This window comes from Sarcophilus harrisii, chromosome 2 (assembly GCF_902635505.1).
Source record: "Sarcophilus harrisii chromosome 2, mSarHar1.11, whole genome shotgun sequence".
NCBI classification, from domain to species: domain Eukaryota; kingdom Metazoa; phylum Chordata; class Mammalia; order Dasyuromorphia; family Dasyuridae; genus Sarcophilus; species Sarcophilus harrisii.
The window spans coordinates 244,420,087-244,441,513 of NC_045427.1; the positions used below are offsets into that span (position 1 = coordinate 244,420,087).

The 21,427-nt window shown below is 40.4% G+C and overlaps 1 protein-coding gene across 11 annotated transcripts in view; it reads right to left on the minus strand.

Moving 5' to 3' along the window:
* KCNQ2 (potassium voltage-gated channel subfamily Q member 2) overlaps positions 1 to 21,427 on the minus strand; it is a 168,341-nt gene that overhangs the window by 22,296 nt on the left and 124,618 nt on the right. For 4 of the 11 annotated variants that reach the window (XM_031951774.1, XM_031951773.1, XM_031951780.1 and 1 more), the window contains 4 exons: positions 20,972 to 21,040; positions 19,387 to 19,416; positions 3,297 to 3,520; positions 265 to 373 (listed from right to left, as the gene is read on the minus strand). In XM_031951774.1, the coding sequence (XP_031807634.1) occupies positions 265 to 373; positions 3,297 to 3,520; positions 19,387 to 19,416; positions 20,972 to 21,040 (432 nt within the window). Of the gene's footprint in view, positions 1 to 264; positions 374 to 3,296; positions 3,521 to 8,414; positions 10,408 to 13,138; positions 13,193 to 19,386; positions 19,417 to 20,971; positions 21,041 to 21,427 lie in introns of those variants that run through there. The other 7 variants (XM_031951772.1, XM_031951770.1, XM_031951775.1 and 4 more) reach the window with 4 other exon arrangements.

The following is a 21,427-nucleotide window of genomic DNA, read 5'->3' on the forward strand; positions in this document are numbered from 1 at the left end:
TGTAATAATAATAATAATAAGTTCAGAACCTAATACTTTTTGTTATTATTATTTTGTTATTATTACTATTATTTTATTATTATGATACAGGCAGGACAATCTAAGGAAATGTGTCAGTAATAAAGAGATGGAATCTACAGCAGAAAACTCTTTTGGGTCTCTCCCCTTTCACTTCTTATGACTCCCCATGAATTCCACTAGTGAAGACAAATGCTTCCCCTGTCATGTCTCATCTCCCTTCCTCTTGGGTGCTAAGGCTCTTACCACACTGCCCTGATGCTGACTTTCAGGCCTGGAGTCAAATCTTCTGTCACAAACTCACAGTTGCAGCTTTTGTTGTCATCCACAATGTCTTCTCCTGGGAGACTTGCTTCTAGGTGAAAGAAAACACCAGCTGTGAATTAGCTGCTCATTACCATGTCTGGAGATATTATTCATAGAGCCTCAAGAAGCAGAAAGATGTACATAGAGAAGGGCACACTCATAGCTACACTGGGCTATTTGGGGATGCCCAGAGCAACAGCAGTGACTCTATCAGTCACTTCTAACTGTGTCTCTATAATTACTGCAGAGCCCAGTTAGTATACAACTCCTGCATGTGACCCTCATCAAGGCCTCTTCTGAACTTCCCTATCACAATCAAAGGTACCACCATCTTTGCAGTAACCCAGACCCTCAACCTAAGTGTCATCCTTGAATCCTTATTGTCACTCACTCTACATCTCCAATATGTTGCCAAATCTTATAATTTCTACTTCATAATAAGTTTGGTATGCGTCCCTTTCTCTGATATTAACCTCCCTAATTTAGGTCCTCACTACCTCACATTTAGGCTACTAAGTCTTGTTTTTTTTAATTAATGTTTTGGGGCAGCTAGATGGCACAAAGTATGGAGCACTAGTCCTGAAGTCATGAGGATCTGAGTTCAAATCCAGTCTCAGACATTTAATACTTACAAACTATATGACCCTGGGCAAGTCATTTAAACCCAATTACCTCGCCAAGGAAATGAAAGAATTTTAATAGATCTCTTGTTTTTTATATCACTAAAATTTCTTCCAATGCCCTTCTCTCTTCCCTCTCCTAGATAGCTATTCCATATAAAAATAATATTTTTTTTTAAAAACAGAGAAAAAGGGAAAACAATAAGCAAAACCAATTCAAAATGCAATGTTCTATACTAGTGGCTTTCCAACCTCTGCAAAAAATAGGGATTGTTATGACCATTTTATGAGGAACAAAGCTCAGAGTAGTTAAATGACTTGTCTGTAGTCATATAACTTGAATTGGCAAGATTTGAATGCGGATCTAGGACTTTTGACTCCAAGCTCAACATTCTTTCTATGATACCAATGCTCTTTCCACTCTATACATGAAGAATATCAATATCAAACAGAGCCAAACAGAGCCAGAGAAATGGATAGAGTTTTGGACCTGTAGTCAGGAAATTCTGAATTCAAAATCCAGCCTGAGATAATTATTAACCAACGGTATGATCATGGGCAAGCCATTAGCCCTGTTTGCTTCAGTTTCTTCAGTTATAAAGTGTGGAAAACAATAACATCTATCCCCCTCCCGAGTTGCTATGAGAATCACATTTGTAAAGTGCTTAGCACAGTATCTGGCACATAGAAGGTATTGATAAACTTGTTTCTTTCCTTCCAACTCCAGGGTAGCTGTGGTAATGGAGGGGAGAAGAACTAAAAATAAAAACAATCTGTTCTGTTTCTGGAGGCAGCTTGTTATCATAACAAGATATAAAAATCAAGAGACTTGAATTCTGTTCTTGACTTCCTCTAAATAGCCATATGATCTTTAACCTCCTTAGACAAGTTTTGTGTGAAAATGGGGATGGAGTCCTAGCTATCTTAGAGGACCATTGTAAAAGGTCAGTGATATCTCATATATGAGAAAAGACTGACAAAGTATTATATCAAGAGACAGCACTATCATAACAATGATGCTGATAGGAAATGGCTTTGGGATATAACTCTATATTCACATTTAAACTATACAAGGATTGAATACTCTTGGATGCTACTACTATAACAGCATATATATATATATATGTGTGTGTGTGTGTGTGTGTGTGTGTGTGTGTATACTAAAGACATGTATATATAGTATATACTATACTATACATATATAGTGTATGTATGTATACATATACTATACACACACACACACACACACACACACACACATATATGACAGCTAGGAGACACAGTGGATAGAAGCCAGGTCTAGAATCAGGAAGACTAATTTTCTGAGTTCAAATCCTGGCCTTAGATGGTGTGTGATCCTGGGTAAGTCACTTAACCTTGTTTGCCTCACTTTCCCCATCTGTAAAAATAAGCTGGAGAAAGAAACGTCAGGCATCTGGGTTTCGATGGATTTCTCAGTCTATGTAGTAAATAAATTTATTTAACACATCAATTAAGCAAGCAGTTAAACAGAGTAGGCATTAAATGTTAATAAACTTGAAATCAAAAAAAAGACATGATATATCCACAGAATACAGTATTTTTGTTTTTGTTGTTATAATAATTGCTTTTTATTTTTCAATATTCACCCTTACAAAACCCTGTTCCAAATTTTTCTTCCTCTTTCCCTACTTCCCCCCTCCCTTAGACTACAAGCAATCCAATATTGTGCATTGGAATTCTTCTAAATATATTTCCACATTTATCATGTTGCATATGAAAAATCATATCAAAAAAGGGGAAATGAGAAAGAAAAAACAAGCAAGCAAACTACAATAAAAGAGGTGAAAACACTCTGTTATGATCCATACTTAGTCCCCACAGTGCTCTCTCTGGGTGCAGCCAGCTCTCTCAGTCACAAATTTATTGGAACTGGTCTGAATCATCTCATTGTTGAAGAGAAAGTCATGTCCATCAGAACTGATCATCATATAATCTTCTTGTTGCTGTGTACAACGTTCTCCTGGTTCTACTCACTTCATTTAGCATCAATTCATGTAAGTCTCTCCAGGCCTCTCTGAAATCATCTTGCTGGTCGTTTCTCATAGATCAATAATCATGGGACACAATGTTAATTATAGCCTAGGCATTCTGTAGGCCCAGAGGCTGGCACACCTCAACAGGTCACAACTCAGTGCCTTTATCTACTCTTCTCTGTCTGCATGTAATATTAAGACTTTAAGCCCTACGTTAGCACCTCATTGATTTGTACACCACACTAAGCTGCCATCTGGCCACAGGGCCCTAGAAGAACAGGTCTGAGCCCTTAGAATCAAACCATGGGAAGACAAAACTTAATCAACCTGATCTCACCTTCTGAGTTCTGCCGGGATGCCGCGCCTTTGATGCGGAATGCTTGTCGAGCTCGGTTTCGATCCCCAAAACTCCAGCTCTTGGGCACTTTGCTTGGGCTGTCCTCGATGCTCTGGTCTGCGCTGGGGGACCTCCGGACAGTCTGGGCCTGCGGAGAACTTTTCCCCTTGGCACCAACGCCTCGGGGACTGGAGAAGACACGATCTTTCAAACTGACCTTCTGACTGTTCAAGTGAAAAACCAACAGGAACAGACAGACAGACACACACACATACAGAAAAACAGCAAGAGAAGTCACTCCAGAAAGAACACACAGGCTTTCTTTCAAGTGTTTATGACTGACAGCACCTCAACTCAATGGAAGAGAGACTCTGGCTGGAGAACAAAAATATAAAACTAAAAAATGGGAAGGCAGAAATGGCCGCTTCAGAACAGCTTCCACAAGAAGGAATTGAAAAACAAAGTGGGGAGGGTGTTAGTTCAGAGAAAAATTAACTCAATGAAGAAGGCTGAAAAAGAAATGTCCTCCACTCTCAGGAGGATGAGAAACAGGCTCGAGTCCACAGGCTTGACCTGATCCGTTCCCAAGTCAAGAGTCCGGCTCAGGTGAAGACAGCAGAGGGAGGCCATGGAGTGACTAGTGATGTTTGTGAATCCTTAAATCACTTTTGTGCTATCATCCAGAAACACCAAAAGCCTCTTCCTTACCTGTCCTCATGTTCCCACTGCTACCTCCTCCCTGAGTACTCATTAAAAGAATTAACTTGGCACAATCAGATATGTTAGTCAAAAATAGATTGAGAGAGAGGAGAGAGAGAAGAGGGAGGATGGAAAGGAGAAAAGGAAAGAAGGAAAAAAGGAAGGAAAAAAAGGGAGAAAGGAAAGAAGAAAAGAAAGGGAGGAAGGAAGGAAGGCAGGACAGAAGAGAAGGAAGGAAGGAAAGAAGGAAGGAAGGAAAGAAGGAAGGAAGGAAGGAAGGATAGGAGGGAAGGAGGAAGGAAGGATAAGAGGGAAGGAGGAAGAAAGGGAGAGGGGGAGGGAAGGAGGCAAAGAAAATATTTCCTTTCCCTAAAACATCTTTCTGTTTCTTGAGGCTGATCTATCATTTACCCCATTTGCACTCAGACGTTCTTTACCAAAACTTTTCCCAGCACCCACCTGGATACCTTCTCCTCTCTCCTGACCCACTCCCAACTCAACTTAAACCAAAGTCAAAAGCAGAGCCATGCCCACTAATAGGTAGCAGATTAATTATAGATGACTGAGTCTACAGAGCAACAAGTATGCAACCTGATATAATTCAGTCCTCATATTTCAGCAACAAGCACATGTGTTTGGGCCATGTCCTTGGCTGGAGTGGAGGGGGGCACATGGCATTTAACTTGGACCATTTAAGATCATTCCTCATGTGAGGTTCCTGCCTAGGAATCTATCAGAATAACAAAGGAAAATGCTATTACAACTCGTCAGATTTTTTTACAAGCCTACCCACTCCTAGCAGGCTTATAATTCAGAGAGCTGAGAGTCATTTAGCACAGAAGCATCAGTGGCCTTGGTCAGTTAAGTTCAGTGATTGGCATGCAGCACTAAAGTCTGAAAGAATCAGGACTGTTGGTCAAAATGTAGGAGCATTGAATGGACAGCACAATTCCTGTCATAGAAGCTCCTTTACCCAGAAAAGGAAAAAGGGACAAATCCACCAATGCAAACTACCCCTGTACTTTTTAAGGACCTGAAACGCCCTCTTTGTGAGTTTGTCTGAAATAATGAAGCTGTCAGTTGGGGTTCAGACATCCTTGGGTTATAAAAAGATTTTCTGTAATAGGATCTGACCTGCATAGAAGATGGCTAAAGTTGGCCTTATATATATTTAAGGGCAAAGCTGCAGTTCCCAATTATGGAAACTCGCACCCCTTTACAAGGACCATCCAGTGTTTTCCCACCCCACAATCATCTAGGTTAGAAATCAATTGATTTGCTGCTAGGTCAAATCTTTGAGATAATGCAATTTTTTTCCAAAAAAAGCAGGGTAGAGGCTCTTTGGTTCCCATCATCTTAGATTGCATCTGAGCTTCTCTGAATCCACTGTCTTTTCTCTCATTGCACAGTTGCCATGGAGATGACTGGGACACCCCCAATTCACTCACAGCTGACTTTCCTGCAGCAGTAAGGGGAAGAAGATGAGGTAGGGAAAAACATACACTAAAGCCATAAAGGATAATTGATCAGTGCAACTCTTCACTCAAAAATCAAAGGATGTCTCTTCTAGACCTGGCTGATCTTACTGAGACTTCAAAAGCGATTTTATATCTTTGGCATTGGGAAGCTTCACAATAAGCACACCACAGTAATGTGCATTCCCACCCCCATCCTCATGCAAATAGAAAAAATTTAGAGTCTGCATTCATACACAATCTCTCTGCAGGGAAGGACTAGAAGGGCACAGGGAAGGGGAGTAGGCAAGGAAATAGTACAGAGAAAACCAAAGGACAGAGACACTCTCAGCAGATCTAAACCTATTTTTGCACTCAGCAGGAAGGCCATGCAGAGGGAAGTACAGTATCCCTGGGATCATCTCTTAGAGATATTAACAAAGCAAACATTAAAAGGCTTTCTTCTGCATATGGCAGGGTAGATTTTGCTACATATATGTATATATGGAAAGTCTGTCAAGACAGGAGATTAAAAATAAGATACTGTAATGATTTATCAGAGAGAAGAAGAGGCTCCTTTTGGTTGGTGCAGAGACCCAGGGAGAAAATAATCTTGTATGATAGAACCTCATTATGGCACCATCTTAGGTTCTACTCAAATACCACTTTCTATTCTGGTTTTCTTAACTAAGAATTCATGAAGTTTTCTGGAAAAAAATTTTGATGACTGTTTTCATATAATTCCATATTTCCTTTGTAATCCTATGTATTTTATTTTATGTATTTTTTTCTGAGATGAGGTCCATAGACTCCTAAGACTACCACACAAAAATTTCAGGAACCTCTCTTTTTTATAGGAAGCCTGTGGGGCAAATCCTTATTGATGATGTCACCTTACATAGAATTCTTTTTCATACATTGCTAACTAAGTTCTCTTAGATAAAGTACAAGATGACCCTACCTTACATCCATCAAACTCTTCTCTATATAAAATAGTGTTATGAAGACCCAATATAGTAACAATTGCCAAAAATGTTGGTCCATCCTCTTCTGGTATACTTGAAAATTATGGATTCATAAACCAAACTAAAACACAGACCACTAAAACCAGAAGCAATTAAGTTGCTTCACTGATCCAGTTTACATCTCAGCTACGGGTCAAGTGTCTGAATCCCTTTTTTCCAACATCCCTTCTTTTCCCCTGCCTCATACTCCTAATTCAGAAGGCAGATGATGCAGCTATAATATTTTAGTTTCACCAGAGGAACAAGAAAAAGTATAGAAGCAGTTGGAATGCCAGGAGCCAAGGGAATCTGAAAAATGGACCCCTTGCCCAGGAAAACTGAGAGAAGGCTAGAGTGTGGTAGAATTCTTCCTGAAGAGAATCAAGGGAGGTCAATGTCTTAGTCAAGCAAAAGTCAGTATTTTTTGCTGTAAGATTGGCGTGTGAATTTTCATGATCCATTCCTTTACTCATGTTTACCAGTTTTATCCAAGGGAAGTTCAAAGAGACAGATAAGATGGAAGGTCAAGAAGTCAGGCAGATACAGAGCATTCTCTGAACAGGGGTTAGGAAGATCAGGACATGGAAAAATCCAGACATTTATTCTCTGTGACTGGTGCTTTGTTCTCAAGACAAGCCTCTCCATCATGTCTTTTGAATGACTACCAAGTAGCAGAGGTCAACAGATCTTCTACTCGCACTAAAATCCCTGTACTTGTGCAGTGAACTTTCAGGAAGGAGCAAAGGAATTTCAAAAGAGTATATTTCAAGAACTACTTCATTACTTTAGCTCAAAGCTCCTCAAATGTCCATTTCAGCAAATCTCAGTCCATGTAAAATCAATGGGTCCCCAAGGAATATGGTACCTCAGGCTCTACAAGAAACACTTACGCAGTCTATATTTCACCTTAATGTACTCTCTGTCTTCAGAAAGGCAATGGGATTGCTTGCTATTTTCAAGAAGATATCACTAGTATAGTCATTTAAAATTTTGTTTCTTTGGGAATTTTTTCCATCAATGAAGATCACATCCTGTGTATAACTTATAGTCCCAGAGAATTGTCTGAGGTTGGAAAGGGGTAAATAACTGCCCAGGGTTACATAAAATATGTTAGAGGCAGGATTTGAATCCAGACCTTCTAGGCTTCAGTATTAAAGTTCTTTCCACTATACCATACTGCCTATTCTTCAGAAACATCAGGAATGCAATCATCTAAGAGAAATAGTAACCACAATAAAATGGGTTTTTAAATCTTCACTAACAAAACCATCCCTGGAAGGTGCTACTGTTACTGATGGTCCAAAGCCTAATAATCAATCCCTCTAAAGTCCAAGTTTCCATGCAGAAACTTGACTCTGGAGTCATTCAGCAATTAAGAAATGCTGAGGTTCTGCATTGATAAGATTAGTAATTACTCTGTTGTGAGAGCGCTGCTGACGTGGGCTGTTAGAACCAACCCACGGGCTGCCGGAAGCTTGGACTGTGTTGGCAGTACCAATTCTGCCAGGCAAGATGTGTAGTGGGATCTATGGGGCAGAAAACTGCACACTTTCACATGCTTGAATGAAGGACATATGGAAATGAATCAGAGAGGTCCCTCAGAGTCAAGCAGACTGAGGGGAAGAAGATTACAGAAGAGAGAAAGAAAAACACTTGAAGTTTAATGCTTCTTACTTCCAAGTAATGAAGTGACTCAAGGCAACTTAACTGGTAAAAATGAAGAATGACAGATAAGCCTTGTTGTCAGGGGAGGCTGCAGAAGACAGTTAAATTGAGCCATCCCTCACTGCACCTGCTCCAGAAACAAGCTGAACAGCCCAAGGCTGCCTACATACTGACTCCTGTCAGGGAGTTAATAAAGTATCAGTCCCGCTGTGTTAATACCCACACACAATGATAGGAGCAAATGGAGCTGTTTCTATCTATCAGTGTGGGGATCAGGTCTCACTGTTCTGGGCATCTGTGAATACTGGATAACATAGGTAATGTCTTTTTTTTTTTTACTTTTGGGGAAAACTTGGAGTCAACCTGAGTCTGGACATTGATTTCTCTGAGCTTTGACTGAAATGAGGGTCTGGGGACACTTCACTGGAATCAGGGGTGGCAAGCTGAGAATATAATTATTTTTCAGCAAGGCTTTTGTCAAAAGTATGTTGAAACATCCTCATGGACAAGATAGAAACATGTCCACTAGATAATAAATAATACACTTAGGTGAGTTTGAACCTGATTGAATAATTAGAACCAGGAAATAGAAAGGAATCTATTAATTCCAACCTTAGTGAGTGGGGGGAGGCACACAGCCTCATTGGTCTGATTTTGTCCTTCTCTTCTTCAATAAACTCCAGAGTTTCCTGGGGTCTCTGGGGTAAAATATAAATTGTTTGACATTTAAAGGCCTTCACAGACTGATTCCAACTAATTTTCCCAGAATTGTTATGCATTACTCCCCTTCCTATATTCTCTGTTTCAGTCAAACTGGCCTTTTGGTTTGTCCTATATAAATTACCATCTCCCATCTCTAATCCTTTGTGTTGGCCAATCCCTAATGCCTGCAATTCACTCTTCCCTCAGTTCAGCCTCTTAGAATCCCATTTTCTTTAAGACTCAACTCAAACACTATTTTTCCACATTAAGCCTTTAAAAATATTCAGGTTTTACTGCCTTCCTTCCGTATTCATTATGTATATATTCTATGTACACATAGTACATAGAATGTAAGCTCCTTGCAGGCAGGGACTGTTTCTTTTTCCCCCTTGTTTTTTACTTCTAGCACTGCATTTGGTACCTAGTGCATACTAAACAAGTAGCTGATTGATTGATTGGGTGCTGGTAGATCTCTATCCTTGGTCCTATTCTATTCAAATTTTATCAATGACTTACAGGAAAACAGATAAAATGTTTATCTCATTTTAGGATGACTCAAAACCAGGAGGGGTGGTTAATAAATTGTATAACATATTTGGGATCCAAAAATATCTCCAAAGGGTAGAATATGAACCATGTCAAATAAAGATGAAATTTAATTGAGATAAATATAAAGTCTTGTACCTAAAGTTTTTTTTTTTTAATGAGTTGTACAAGTACAGCAGAAATAGAAAAGATTTCATGTTAAAAAAAAAACTGGAACATGATTTTGATAGATTATAGGATCAATCAAAATCATTCATAAGACATGGCAGTCCCTCCCCAAATTAATGTAATCTTAGAATGAATTATCTGTATTCTGGCATATTCCAGCCATTGTACTAAGCACTGAGGAAACTAATAAAGAAAAACAAACATTCCCTGCCCTCATGAAGCCTACAATTTAGTGAGGGAGACAACAGACAAAAAAGTAATATACAGGATAAGTTGGAAAAAAGTTGAAGAAGGTGGGGTTTTAGCTAAGATTTGAAGGAAGTCAGGAAATCTAAGAGGTAAAGATAAGGAGGGGAAAAATTACAGGCATTGGTCATAGCCAATTAAAATTCTTAGATTTTGGAAATGGAATGTACTGTGTTAGGAATAGTAAGGAGACTGGTGTCAATGGAATAAAAAGTACAGGGAAGAGGAAAGTAATCAGAATGATAAAGGGATTCAAAATGATTATCAATTATTAATTATCAATTGAGGGTTGATGGATATAGTTAGCTTATAGAGGAGAAATGATTTGATATAATATGACTTTTAAATATTTGAAGAACTTTGCAAAAAAGATAAAAAAATCCTGTTTGGGGACAAATAGGTGGAAGTAATATAGAGCAGATTTCAGTCTATTCCAAATTTTCTAACAATGAGAAATGTTCAAAATTGAAATAGGCTTTTTAGTAGAAAGGAAATTTCTTGTCAATGGAGATCTCAAAGCAAAGAAATTACCACTTATCATGGATGCTGCAGGGGAGATTCCCATTCAGGTACAGGTCGAACTAGATGAAACCTGAGGTCCCTTAACAATTCTGGAAGTCTATGATTCTAGGAAGAATGAGAGAGAAGATAGAGAGTTTGGATGATGAAGAAATATTCAGCTTTCCTCTTGTACCAAAATAATGACATTGTGAGAAGCAGTTGGTATTTATTAGAAACCAGTGCCTACAAGGTTCTTAAGCTCCAAATATTTCAAATGTACATATTTTAAATGATAAAATCTCTATATAATCTATACTCTTATTTTCCTTCAGGTTGCTACTCTATTCTCACCTCTCCAAAGCTGTGACTGAAGTCCTAGAGTGGGTATTTGAGAGCTGGAATCAGAGAGTCCTTCAGGACATCTTATTATAGTATATCAGAGGCTATAGGAGTCAGGCTGAAGTCATGGTTAATCTGAAGTCATCTTTTCCTATGGGAATTTCTTTAGGGAAGTCCCAAAATAAATAGATTTCCAGTTATCTCATGGAAAATCCCCACCATGATTCCCTCTCTTCATTCAGTTAGCAAATATCCTACCACTAACTTAATCCTAATGATCATTGAACCATTACCATTATTCCTTCACTAGATATCTCTCCTTACATGTTTCTGTCAAACATATCTGGATTATCTTTGACTAAACTCTTTGAGGGCAGGGATTTTAAATTATATACTACCCCAGTGGCTGTGTCCTGCTAATCACAACTTTGGAGTTTCTCAAATATTTGTTTCTTGAAAAGAGAGAAAAGGCTTCAAGCACTGCTAAATATGTCTCTCAACTAGTTAGAAATGTCAAAAACAAAGGCCAACATTAAAATGTGAGAGAGTAGAAATTGTGCAAGAAATTAGTCTTGCAGATTTTAGCTAAAAGCAAAGAAGTAACATCATCCAAAGTAACTGGAAGCATCCATTGTTTCTGATGCTTGGGAGGCTGGAACCCCTACAATCAGGCTAAGAAAGCACCAACAGGAATACAAGATACATTCCTATAGCCAAGAAAAGGGAGATGGGTCCTGAAGAAGAATGTCCAAGGAAGAGGAAAATGGAGAAAAAGTCAGACACAGGCTCAAGGAAAGTTCAGGGAACAAAAAGTAAGTGGAAGTACTGGGTAGAGTGCTGGATTTATAGTAAGGAAGGCCTTAGTTTAAATACTGCCTCAGGTATTTAATGTGACCCTGAACAAATCACTTTACCTCTCAGCCTCAGGTTCCTCATATGTAAAATGGAAATAATATTAGCACATATCTCACATGGTTTGTTGTGAGTCTCAAATGAGATAATACATGTAAAGTACTTTACAAATCTTAAAGTGCTATATAAATACTAACTATTATGATGGAATTTCAAAGACAGAGAATCTAGCATTTAGCTCTGCAGAAGAAGGGATATTAGTGGTTCTCAATTTGTGCTGTTCCTGAATTATTGACCTCACTTTTCATACTTCAAACTCCCCAAGTGTCATATATCCCTATGTCCCAGTGGCCTTTATTGCAATACAAGAAGGCTTTGTCTCTTTGCAAAGCCCCTTACAAGTTCCAAGTGCAGCTGCTGCCTCCCTAGCAGACATGATACTTGGTGATATCTTGGAGGCAGCTATAATCCCATCATTCTTGCCTCCTCATCTGAGCAGGCAGTAGAAAGAAAGGAATGGGATGCGGGATGTATGTTCCCAATCTCACTAGGAGTTCATGGTCCCTGGACAAAGGCTGGTGGAACTGAGGATGTCAGATGGATTCCATACCACATGCAGGATGCCATCTCACAAGCATGCTGCCCCCCTGGGTCCCTGGTCTCACTGCATTTCCCCACACACACACACTCAGCACAGGTCCCTTTGGGCATCAGCACCGACAGCATGCAGGCGATGAGAGGACCAGTCATCAAACCCCAAGGGACAGAGTCGCTGCCTACATTTTTCCGTGCTCCACTTTGGGGGGAGGAAGAGGTTGGAGAAGGAAGGAGCCAAAAGAAAGTTCAGGGCAAGCAGGAGAATGATAGACATAGTCACACACCAAGACAATAGAAAAAGACATGATAGAAGACACGGAAAAGTCTTATGCTCCTTAAACAGGTTGTCAAGAAGCACAAGTTCATAAGGAACTAGGGGAGTTATTTGATTTTTTCCCCACCATCTAGTCCAGTCTGCATAGGGGACCCTGAATCTGGCCTGGGGGCCAGGATAGGGAGGGTGGAGGGATGAGTATCCAACACTCCTTCTCTGTGTGGGTTGGGACCTCCCTGTGGGAGCTTCTCAGAAGCTCCCCCCGACACACACAGAGAAGAGGCATCCTTTTGGTCGATGGAGGCTGCTTACACATTAGTCTAACTGCATAGTAGAGGTTCTAGAAAACACCGGAAACAAACAGTATAGGATCAACTCACCCAGGAAGGTTTACTTTTGAGCTTTCAGAGAAACCAGAACACAACATTTCCTTTTAATTTTAAGTTTGTTTGATTTTTTTTCAGCTCTGGAAAGCAGGAAAAGCATCTCATCTTTCCTCATCTTTGCCACCACCAAAATGAATAAAAATTTTCCATTCTGCAATGCTGAAGTTTTCTTTAAGACATTGCTTGAGAATTGATTCAGGTACAAGACTCAGATGCCCAGGAGGGTGGCTATGGACCATTATCTCAATGGAAGCTGATGGATGGCTTGAGAATGCTCTCCAAGGTCTTCCCTCCCCCTATATCTAGTACCTCTATTAAGCAGGGCAGTATTTAGAACAGGGGGGAGCAGGGCAGAGAGAATGGGCCGTGCAGCAGTGGGTTAGTCCGTGCGACGCATTTCCCGTGGTACCTAGAGTTTCCAGAGCAGCATCCACACAGAGACTCTTTGCACGGTTTGCTTTTACTGGAAATGAGGGGAGAGCACAAATTAGTTCGGGAAGGCAACGCCAAACAGGACACTTTCATTCTGGTTTGTAGATGCATCAAAAGAGAATTAAACGCCATCCGTTTAAGGGCCAGGCTCATAGCAGGAGTCTGTACTGAGCAGCTCCCTGGGTGCAGGGTTCAATTTGTTTAAAAGAAAAAAAAGAAGAAAGGAAAGAAGAAAGAAAAGGAAAGAAAACAAATAAATCAATTCAGAGACTGCATAAAGGGCACTGCTCAGCCTCCAGTCCAGCATCACTGAGAAAGTCCCAGCATCTCACCATTTACTGATTTGGGACAGCAACTGGAGTCAGTAAATGTAGTAAGAAAGAGGAACTTCAAATCAATTCTTCTGCCTACTTGGAAAAAAACTCTCTTTTTTCCCAAAACTTTATATATATATATATATATGCATTTTGTTTTTTCTCTAAAGTCAGAGTTCAAGTAAACATTTTTTTAAATTTATGTATTATTTTTTGCTATTTTCATGCTGACAAAAAATAATACTTGGGTTTGGGCCTTGTTCAAAAACTATTGAGAATGCCACAAATCCTGCAAAGCCACAGAGCTAAGGAAGGGAAAACTCAGAGGTTCTTCCATTTGAAGCTCAAATGTTTTGGGGAGGAAGGGAAAACAGTGCAATTCAGCTTTATTGACTGGTTAATACATCAACAAAGCTTCATAGATCCAGCCAAAGAGGTCAGACAGTAATTCCACCTTGGCCTGTCACACCATCTGACATTCCCCAAGCCAGGCCTCCCTTGTTGTGGAGTAGCTACCACCTTTTAGAGGTATGACAAGACAATTAGATGAAGCTGAAACACAAGTGAAATTCGATATTATTCAGGAGGCAATGGCTGAGGTGTCATTGGGTGATTTCTCACAAACTAATAATAGCTTTTATGCAGAGAAACCAAACCTTATTCCAGTTTGAGCTTGGAAGGCCACGTACATGTCACCTGGGTTATAGAGGACTTTGCAGACATAACTTGTTGCTTCAAGGAATTTAATCCGCATTACAATACAATCCACCTTTCTTCCTTCCCTCGAAAACCCCAAAATGTTTATCTACTTCCCCTGAACAGGCCCTGGTACACGCATAATTGACTAGTACACTGGGATCTAATATGCACTCTTTAAAATTAAAAAAAATCTCTGAACAGTAAACCATGCTTCCTTGTTGGCAGAAAAGTGTCTGTCTTTACCACATGTTCCTCTCTATTGGAGGAACTACTAGCAGCAGTTTCAAATCCCTGTATCTCAGCACCAAAAGCTGAGATCATCAAAATAAGATTTTACCCAAACCTATACTTCTTTTGTCTAATTGGTTTTTTTTTTAACAGACAGATTACTTTAAAAAAAATTCCCTTCTTGTAGTATCTGAAATTTAAATTTAGATATATTAAATATCCTGGAATCCACTTAAACTAACAGACAGATTACTTTTTTTTAAAAAAAATCCCTTCTTGTAGCGTTTGAACTTTAATTTGGATATATTTAATAGCCTGGAATCCACTTAAACTATAAGTTTAATAATTACTGTGATCCCTTTAACAAAGAAATCTTCCTTCCATCTATCACATGGTCTCAATGGCTTACTTGGCTGGAGAACAGGAAATTAACTCCATACAGGGAGAATTTCTCCAGTGCCAGCCCAGCATCTATGTGGGCTCCAAGTGGGCAAAAGTTCTATTGAGTGGGTGCTAAGTCAATAAGGCAATCAGCAGGTAGACTGTGACTAATAATAGTCAAATCTTGCTTCTTATTACTTGTTTTGTCCTGTTCTCTTGTTCAACAGTCAAATGTTTTACCCAAGAACTACCCTCAAGAGCTCTGAAGATTGTTTTCTCTAAAGGTGTTTCAGAGAATAACAAAAACAGGTTGGAAAGAAGGTCAGCTGGGTGAATCATATGTATATCATTCACGACTCTGGGGGCCAAGTCTGCCTTGTGGAGAACGGTGCAAAAGGATGGCTCCTGGGCTGGCAGGCGGTCCTTCTTCACTTCCCGTCTCCCCATTCTGATCTGTCACCTGCTCAGATCAGCCAAAGGGAGCTCTCTGCACAGCCCCAGGGCAGCTGACAGCCTGCCCCCCTCCGGCTGGGATTGTGAGGTCTGCAAGAGGGTGGCTGGCACAGTCAGGCCTACACAGACTCTCCGCCGAGACCAGACAGTACAGAAACATGACTCAAACACCTAGACTCCACTTCCTCAGGGAAGTTCTGCCAGAGGGCTGGGGAAGGGCGGGAAATGCACATAGAAAAGAGGAAGAGGTGAAGTCCCCAGGTAGATGGGCACAGGTAGAGTCACCCTGCCTCCCCACTCCCAGGCACAAAGACATGAGTCAGCAGGAAATGAGATGGGATGAAATAAAATGAAGGACAAAATCAGAGCATTCCACCGATTCTTAATGAAGGCATCAGGAGCCAGACAAGCCCTCCAAGACCTCAGGCCATAGTAACGTGACATGAGGGGAAGTGGATCTCTAAAACAGATTTGGGACCAAGCCACTAGAAGGATTATGTATCTGTCTAGTATTATAAATATAGATATCACAAAACTAATCTTGTTTAATCTGTTTCAGTTTTTGCCAACCTAACTCAGGTCACAAGAAAGGGAAAGTCATCATAAATTTCACAGCACAGCCCTGGGGTTATGATTTCAAGTGATTATAAAATCACAAGTGAATAAACTCAGCATCATACGGTTCAAAAAGCATCTATCTGTGTCCAGGAAGTATAATTTTATTGGCGAAAGTCAGATTTTCTTATATGTAACATCTCCTACCTTTTCAAGGGTTACTTTGTAACACAATAGTTGGGGATCTCTTCTGCATAAATGGCTAGAATTCAAGGGCTCATCCAAGTCAGGCTATTTGATAAGGGCCAGAGTAGACAGAGAAAGCTACCAGGAATTTTCCCAACAAGTCTCTCTGTCCAAAGGAACAAACAGCTAATTTGTAACTCTAAAAAATACAAGCTCCCCATGGAGCTAGGAATACCAAGTCTTCAATAGACTGTGAAAGGAAGCAAGGAGAATTAATGATGATAACCAATCTAAAGGATTACAGACATTCAGTTTTCACCTCTCTTCCTGGAATAACAATGACATCTATTTGAGCACCTGCTAGGAATTGAAGGTTGTTCTGGGGGTTGAGTGGGCTTCTTGAAGAGGGATATACAGGATGTCACCAATTTTAAGGAAGTAAGAAGGCAATCATGAAGGAGGGTTTCCATAGCATCACAATGTGAAGAGTACAAGATATACATGATCAATTAGTTAACAAACCTGCCTCTTTATGAATAACCAGCACTTGTGACATTAGAATCTCAGGCATTAGGGCTGGTTTTTATTATTTAAGGAAACCAGGAACTCATTTCTATCAGGTAGCTAATTAATGAAAATTTCACACATGCAGAGGAATGTTCTTTCGTGCTATTTTTCAGAAAAACAGAAGATAAGTCTTCCACTGGATGAAGCACCAGTCAAACATGGCAAAATCAAGTCACCATTGGTTTCAGGGCACCAGCATCCTAAAAACCAGATGTGCTACTTACCTCTTTGCTTTCATCTGGGGAAACTAATCTCTCCACTACCATTATCCTGACCTTTTCTTTCTTTCTCTCAAAAAAACTTCTTTCTCAAAAAACTTTGGAACTCCTAAGTGGACCAGGCTTGGCAATCTATTGGGGAAGGTTTGGATATATTCCTAAAACATTCCAGCATCAGAGTTGTAAGTTTATAAAGTACTGGAGGTGAGGGAGGATGCATCTCAAGGAAAACACATGGGAAAGAGGCTGGGCTGTTCTAGGAATGAGGAAAAAGAAGGAGGGGGAGAGAGAAAGGAAAGAATCATACAGAGCACATTACAGAATGTTATTACAGGAGCCAGTGGTATGTCCTCACCTTTAATCCTGCCTTCAGTGAGAGCCACCTCATCTCAAAGAGGACAGAGCAGAAGTCAGAGAGACCCAGAAAAGGGCAATGACAATGATTAGAAGCATTTGGGGAGAGGGGAGGTGATATATTCCAAATTGGGGGTGGGGAGAGGGAAACAAAGAGACTGTCTAGAAACTACTTGGAGTAGAAAATAGCAAGTCACTGTAGCAAGCAACACAATCCTGAATAGCCCAGAGATGGTCATCTGGACACCTCATGATCATTCTCACAACATAAGACCATGGGGTCAGGTGGGAGAGACTAGTGGAGAGGAAAGAGTGTTGAACAGAGTTGAATTGGATGAAAGGAAAAATCTACTCCACACAAAAGGAACCTAGAAAGCACATAGAGGTACCACCCAAGGCATGGTTTGTATTAATTCTCAACCAATTTGGATCACTGAGAGACAGCAGTATCATTCCACTTTTCTCAGCCAGCCATGGGTCTGCAGAAGAGGGAAAGCACAGCACAATGACCACAAGGAAAATTTCAGCAGTGGCCATGATGGATCTAGATATCAGTGGTGTGTCTCCCAACAGGGGCTGGAGCACAAAGCTTGCTAGTCTTCCCAATTCAGGGCATATAGCTATTGTTTCCTCATGGGAAAGTCAAAAACACATTTCCCCAATATACCATCAATTGGGTAGGGAAGTATGACGGGGGAAGAGGGGAAGGGGAGTGTGAAGAATTGGACCTAATTCTTTCCTCTTAAGCCCCTAAAGCCAACATCAGACCTCACATTTGAACAGCCAAGTTTCACATTCTTACAGAAGCTGATTGAGGCAGGAGTGTCTGATGAGCTGGCTCTGCTGTTAAACCACAACTCAACTATGAAAACATGATCTTGGTGAGTGGTATTATTTAGCAGCTTGTGGATTGAGCATTTTGGAGGCTATGGCTGCACACATAAGCTCTTCTAATGGAATTTAAGGGAAAAAAGATTCAATTAGGCTACAGCACAGCCCTACAGTATGTTTGAAAAATTGTCCTTATTTTTCATGATGAAGGGCACAAAAGAAATTTTGTTGTTTTTTTTTTTCTCCTCTCAGAGACATGAGTCTTCTGCTAAGGTTTTCCTACTTGGGCACCAAGTCTCACACCCTCCTATGCCTATGCAACCTCGCACAATCCAAATTCCATAGAGCTTCACAATGTCAGAGCTGTAAGGATCCATAGATATTATCCAGTCTGGTCCCTTCATTGTGCAAATGAAGAAAATTGGGTCTTAGAAAGTACAATAGTATCTTGTCCCATTTATTGCCTTTCATCAGCTCTCCCAGACTAGGAACCAGGAAAAAGAAACAATACCTAAAGAGTTCCTCAAAAAAATGATCTTCTTCTTAAGAAGAAATAGGGAACTTCCTAATTGAGGAAATATTTGGATCAGAATTTCTACAGACATTCTGAGCCTGTGGTTGGATTCTGGTATGGAATAGGGAGGCAGGGTTGATAAATCACACAGGAAGAAAATTCCTGGGATCTCTAATGAGTCACTCCCTGATTTAGACAGACAAAAGTCATAATGAGATTGTGGTATCATACCTTAAACAGCAACAGGCAGTTTTTCTCATTCCACTTGTGAAGATACCCATAAGTCTTTATAAGATACTTTGCCAAATAGGCTGAGCAAAGATTTCTCCCCCAGCCATAGTTTTCACAGCCCTTGGAGTAGAAGCTAGGAATTACCCTGGTCCCACACCCACTACCCACTGGCCAGAAGAAGGGACAGGGACACTGTCAAGAACATCCAAAAAGCCTTAGTTTGATATAATAGGAATGGGGTGAGGTCTTAAAGGAAAGGTCTGCCTAAGGGTCATGTATATAGTAGCAGGCTAGAGCAGAAGCGTCTTCACCACAAAGGGGTGAGAGAGGTGACCCTCAAAAACAATGTGCAATCTGCCATCAGCTATCCCCAGAAGCCCCCATCCACAGAGCCACGAAATAATTCCAGATTACATTGAGGAGAAAACAGTCAAAACAAAGGAAAAGTGATTTAAGGACCAACATCACCATTGTGCATGTGATAGACAGACAGAAACATGGGCACAGTCACACAGATACCCACAGACCACACAGTGAGAAGCGCACACACAGAACTTGTTCTGCCCATGGTGCTCAGCTCCCTTTGGCTGAATACACCACAGACGGAAAAGAGGGCTAAAGGTAGATATATAAATACACACACAAATGGAGCAATATGCCAAATAGAGCATGGGAAGGCAGGAGATATACAGACCTTGGTGATGGCTCAGGCTGAGGTTCTTTCCTTTAAACAGAAACAACAGTGAGTTAGTGGATGTGTTCAGCACAAAGGGCACAAAATTCTCCCCATAAATAACAAATGGCATAATCTATCCTGAAGAAGGCAACTCTATGCTGACTAAGCCCACCCCCCTGGTATTTCACTCTGAGGGAGCCAACTGTAATTAATTCTTTTTCTTTGCCTTCCCAACAAGAAATTAAAAAGATGCTTTACCCAAAAAGCCAACCCTATTTTTATCCAGATCCAAGAGATGGGAGTCCTACTTGATCCTATTCCCACATTTTCTAATAGGGTAAAATTAAGCTTAAAAGAAAGATACTGATCTTGGTTTCTTCCCTGCCAATCCTACTCAATTCAAATGTGCTCAGGAGGGAGATGTTAGGAATAAATGTCATGGGGCTATTCAACTCAGAAATCAACCATTCATTGCCAAATTTCTCCACTCATCCTACCCAGCACCCCAAACTAGCTCATGCCTCAGCCAGGACTATGAAGTGCTATGATACAAACCTGGAGATGGGGGTATAGTACTCCTCCTTCTTGGACTAATCCAGGTCACCTTCATTTTCCTTCACAGTAACCCCCACCCCAAACCACAGACCCCCAGACAAAGTCTAGATGAGTTGATCATCTTATGATGGGATCCCACACAGGCTCCCTGGAACTCAGACCCAGGCACACCTGAGAGAAAGGGGAAGGGTTGTCAGGGACAGAAGCTGTTGTCAAAGGCACAGCTGCCACTGACCTTGTCACACAGAATCATCATTGCTCAGATATGAGGACCCTTTCTGCCTAAGACCTCAAGCAGCATGCCCAATAGCTCAACATACAAAAATCTCCCCAAGAATACACAACACAAGGTAATACAGACACACAGGGGAAGCCACACAAAAATGAATCCCCAAAGCCACACTTCTGCCTACAGGTATCCTCAGAGTGGAAGAGGGGCTAATAGGTTCTGCCTTCTTGTACTCACAGCTAATGTCCTAATTCCTCAAGTTAGCTGGAACAATGGGCAGAACTAAGCAACCTAATCTAAATATCTTGATGAAATTGCCTACATTGATGTCATTGGCGGCTTGGTAAGGATACTGGAAATCAAAAGCCCACCAAGCGGGTGCATGAAAAATCTGTCACTCCATCCTAAGGCAGAGTGTCATATTCTAACATTCTCCCTGGTTGTCTGACTTCCTCAAAACCGATTTATCAAAAGAAAGAATTTTCCAAACAGATGCTATGAGCAAGCAAGTTATAGAATCCTAGGATAAGAAGACTCAGAAACTATCTAACCCACCTCCTGCCAATTCTTGCACAGCTAATGAGCTGTCCTACTTTTAAGATACTCAAAGAAAGCTAAATGAAGAAGGGGTTATATTGTGATAGAACTAGAAGAAAAAATTACAAATAAAAGAATACATGTGGATAAATGAATATTTGATATATGAAGACCTACAGAAAGCACAGACAGGAAGGGCAGTGGGAAAGAGACAGATACAGGCACCAAAAAGTAGAGAGATTATCAGTTTTTCCCCATAGCTTTGGCCACTTGGCTGCTGACCTGAAAGTGAGTCCAGATTTGCTCTTGAGGTTTCGAAGAAGTTCCAGTTGATTGAGAGGTGGAATCAGTCTGGAGTACAAAAAGGGAGAGAAGAGTTAGGTTTTCAATCAGACCACCCAGTATCTCTCAAAAGAGCCTTTCATCTACTTCTATTAGTATCAACTTTAAAAATGGGGAATTTGACATAAATGCTCAAGAGCCACCCTAAAATGGTCTTGATATTAGCAGAAGAGAGAGAGAAACTTCCTTTTAATGCTTCCCAGTCCAAGCATTCTACCTAATGCATTACCAATACCGTTTTGTACTCCCCACCAATCTATTTTCAGAGGAATAACAAAAAGTTCAAAACTTTGGAAGAAACCTTAGATATGGTCCAACACGATCATTTTACAGATGAACAAATTGAGATCCAAATAAATTGTCAATTACATACAGTCACATGGCTAGTTAGAAGTA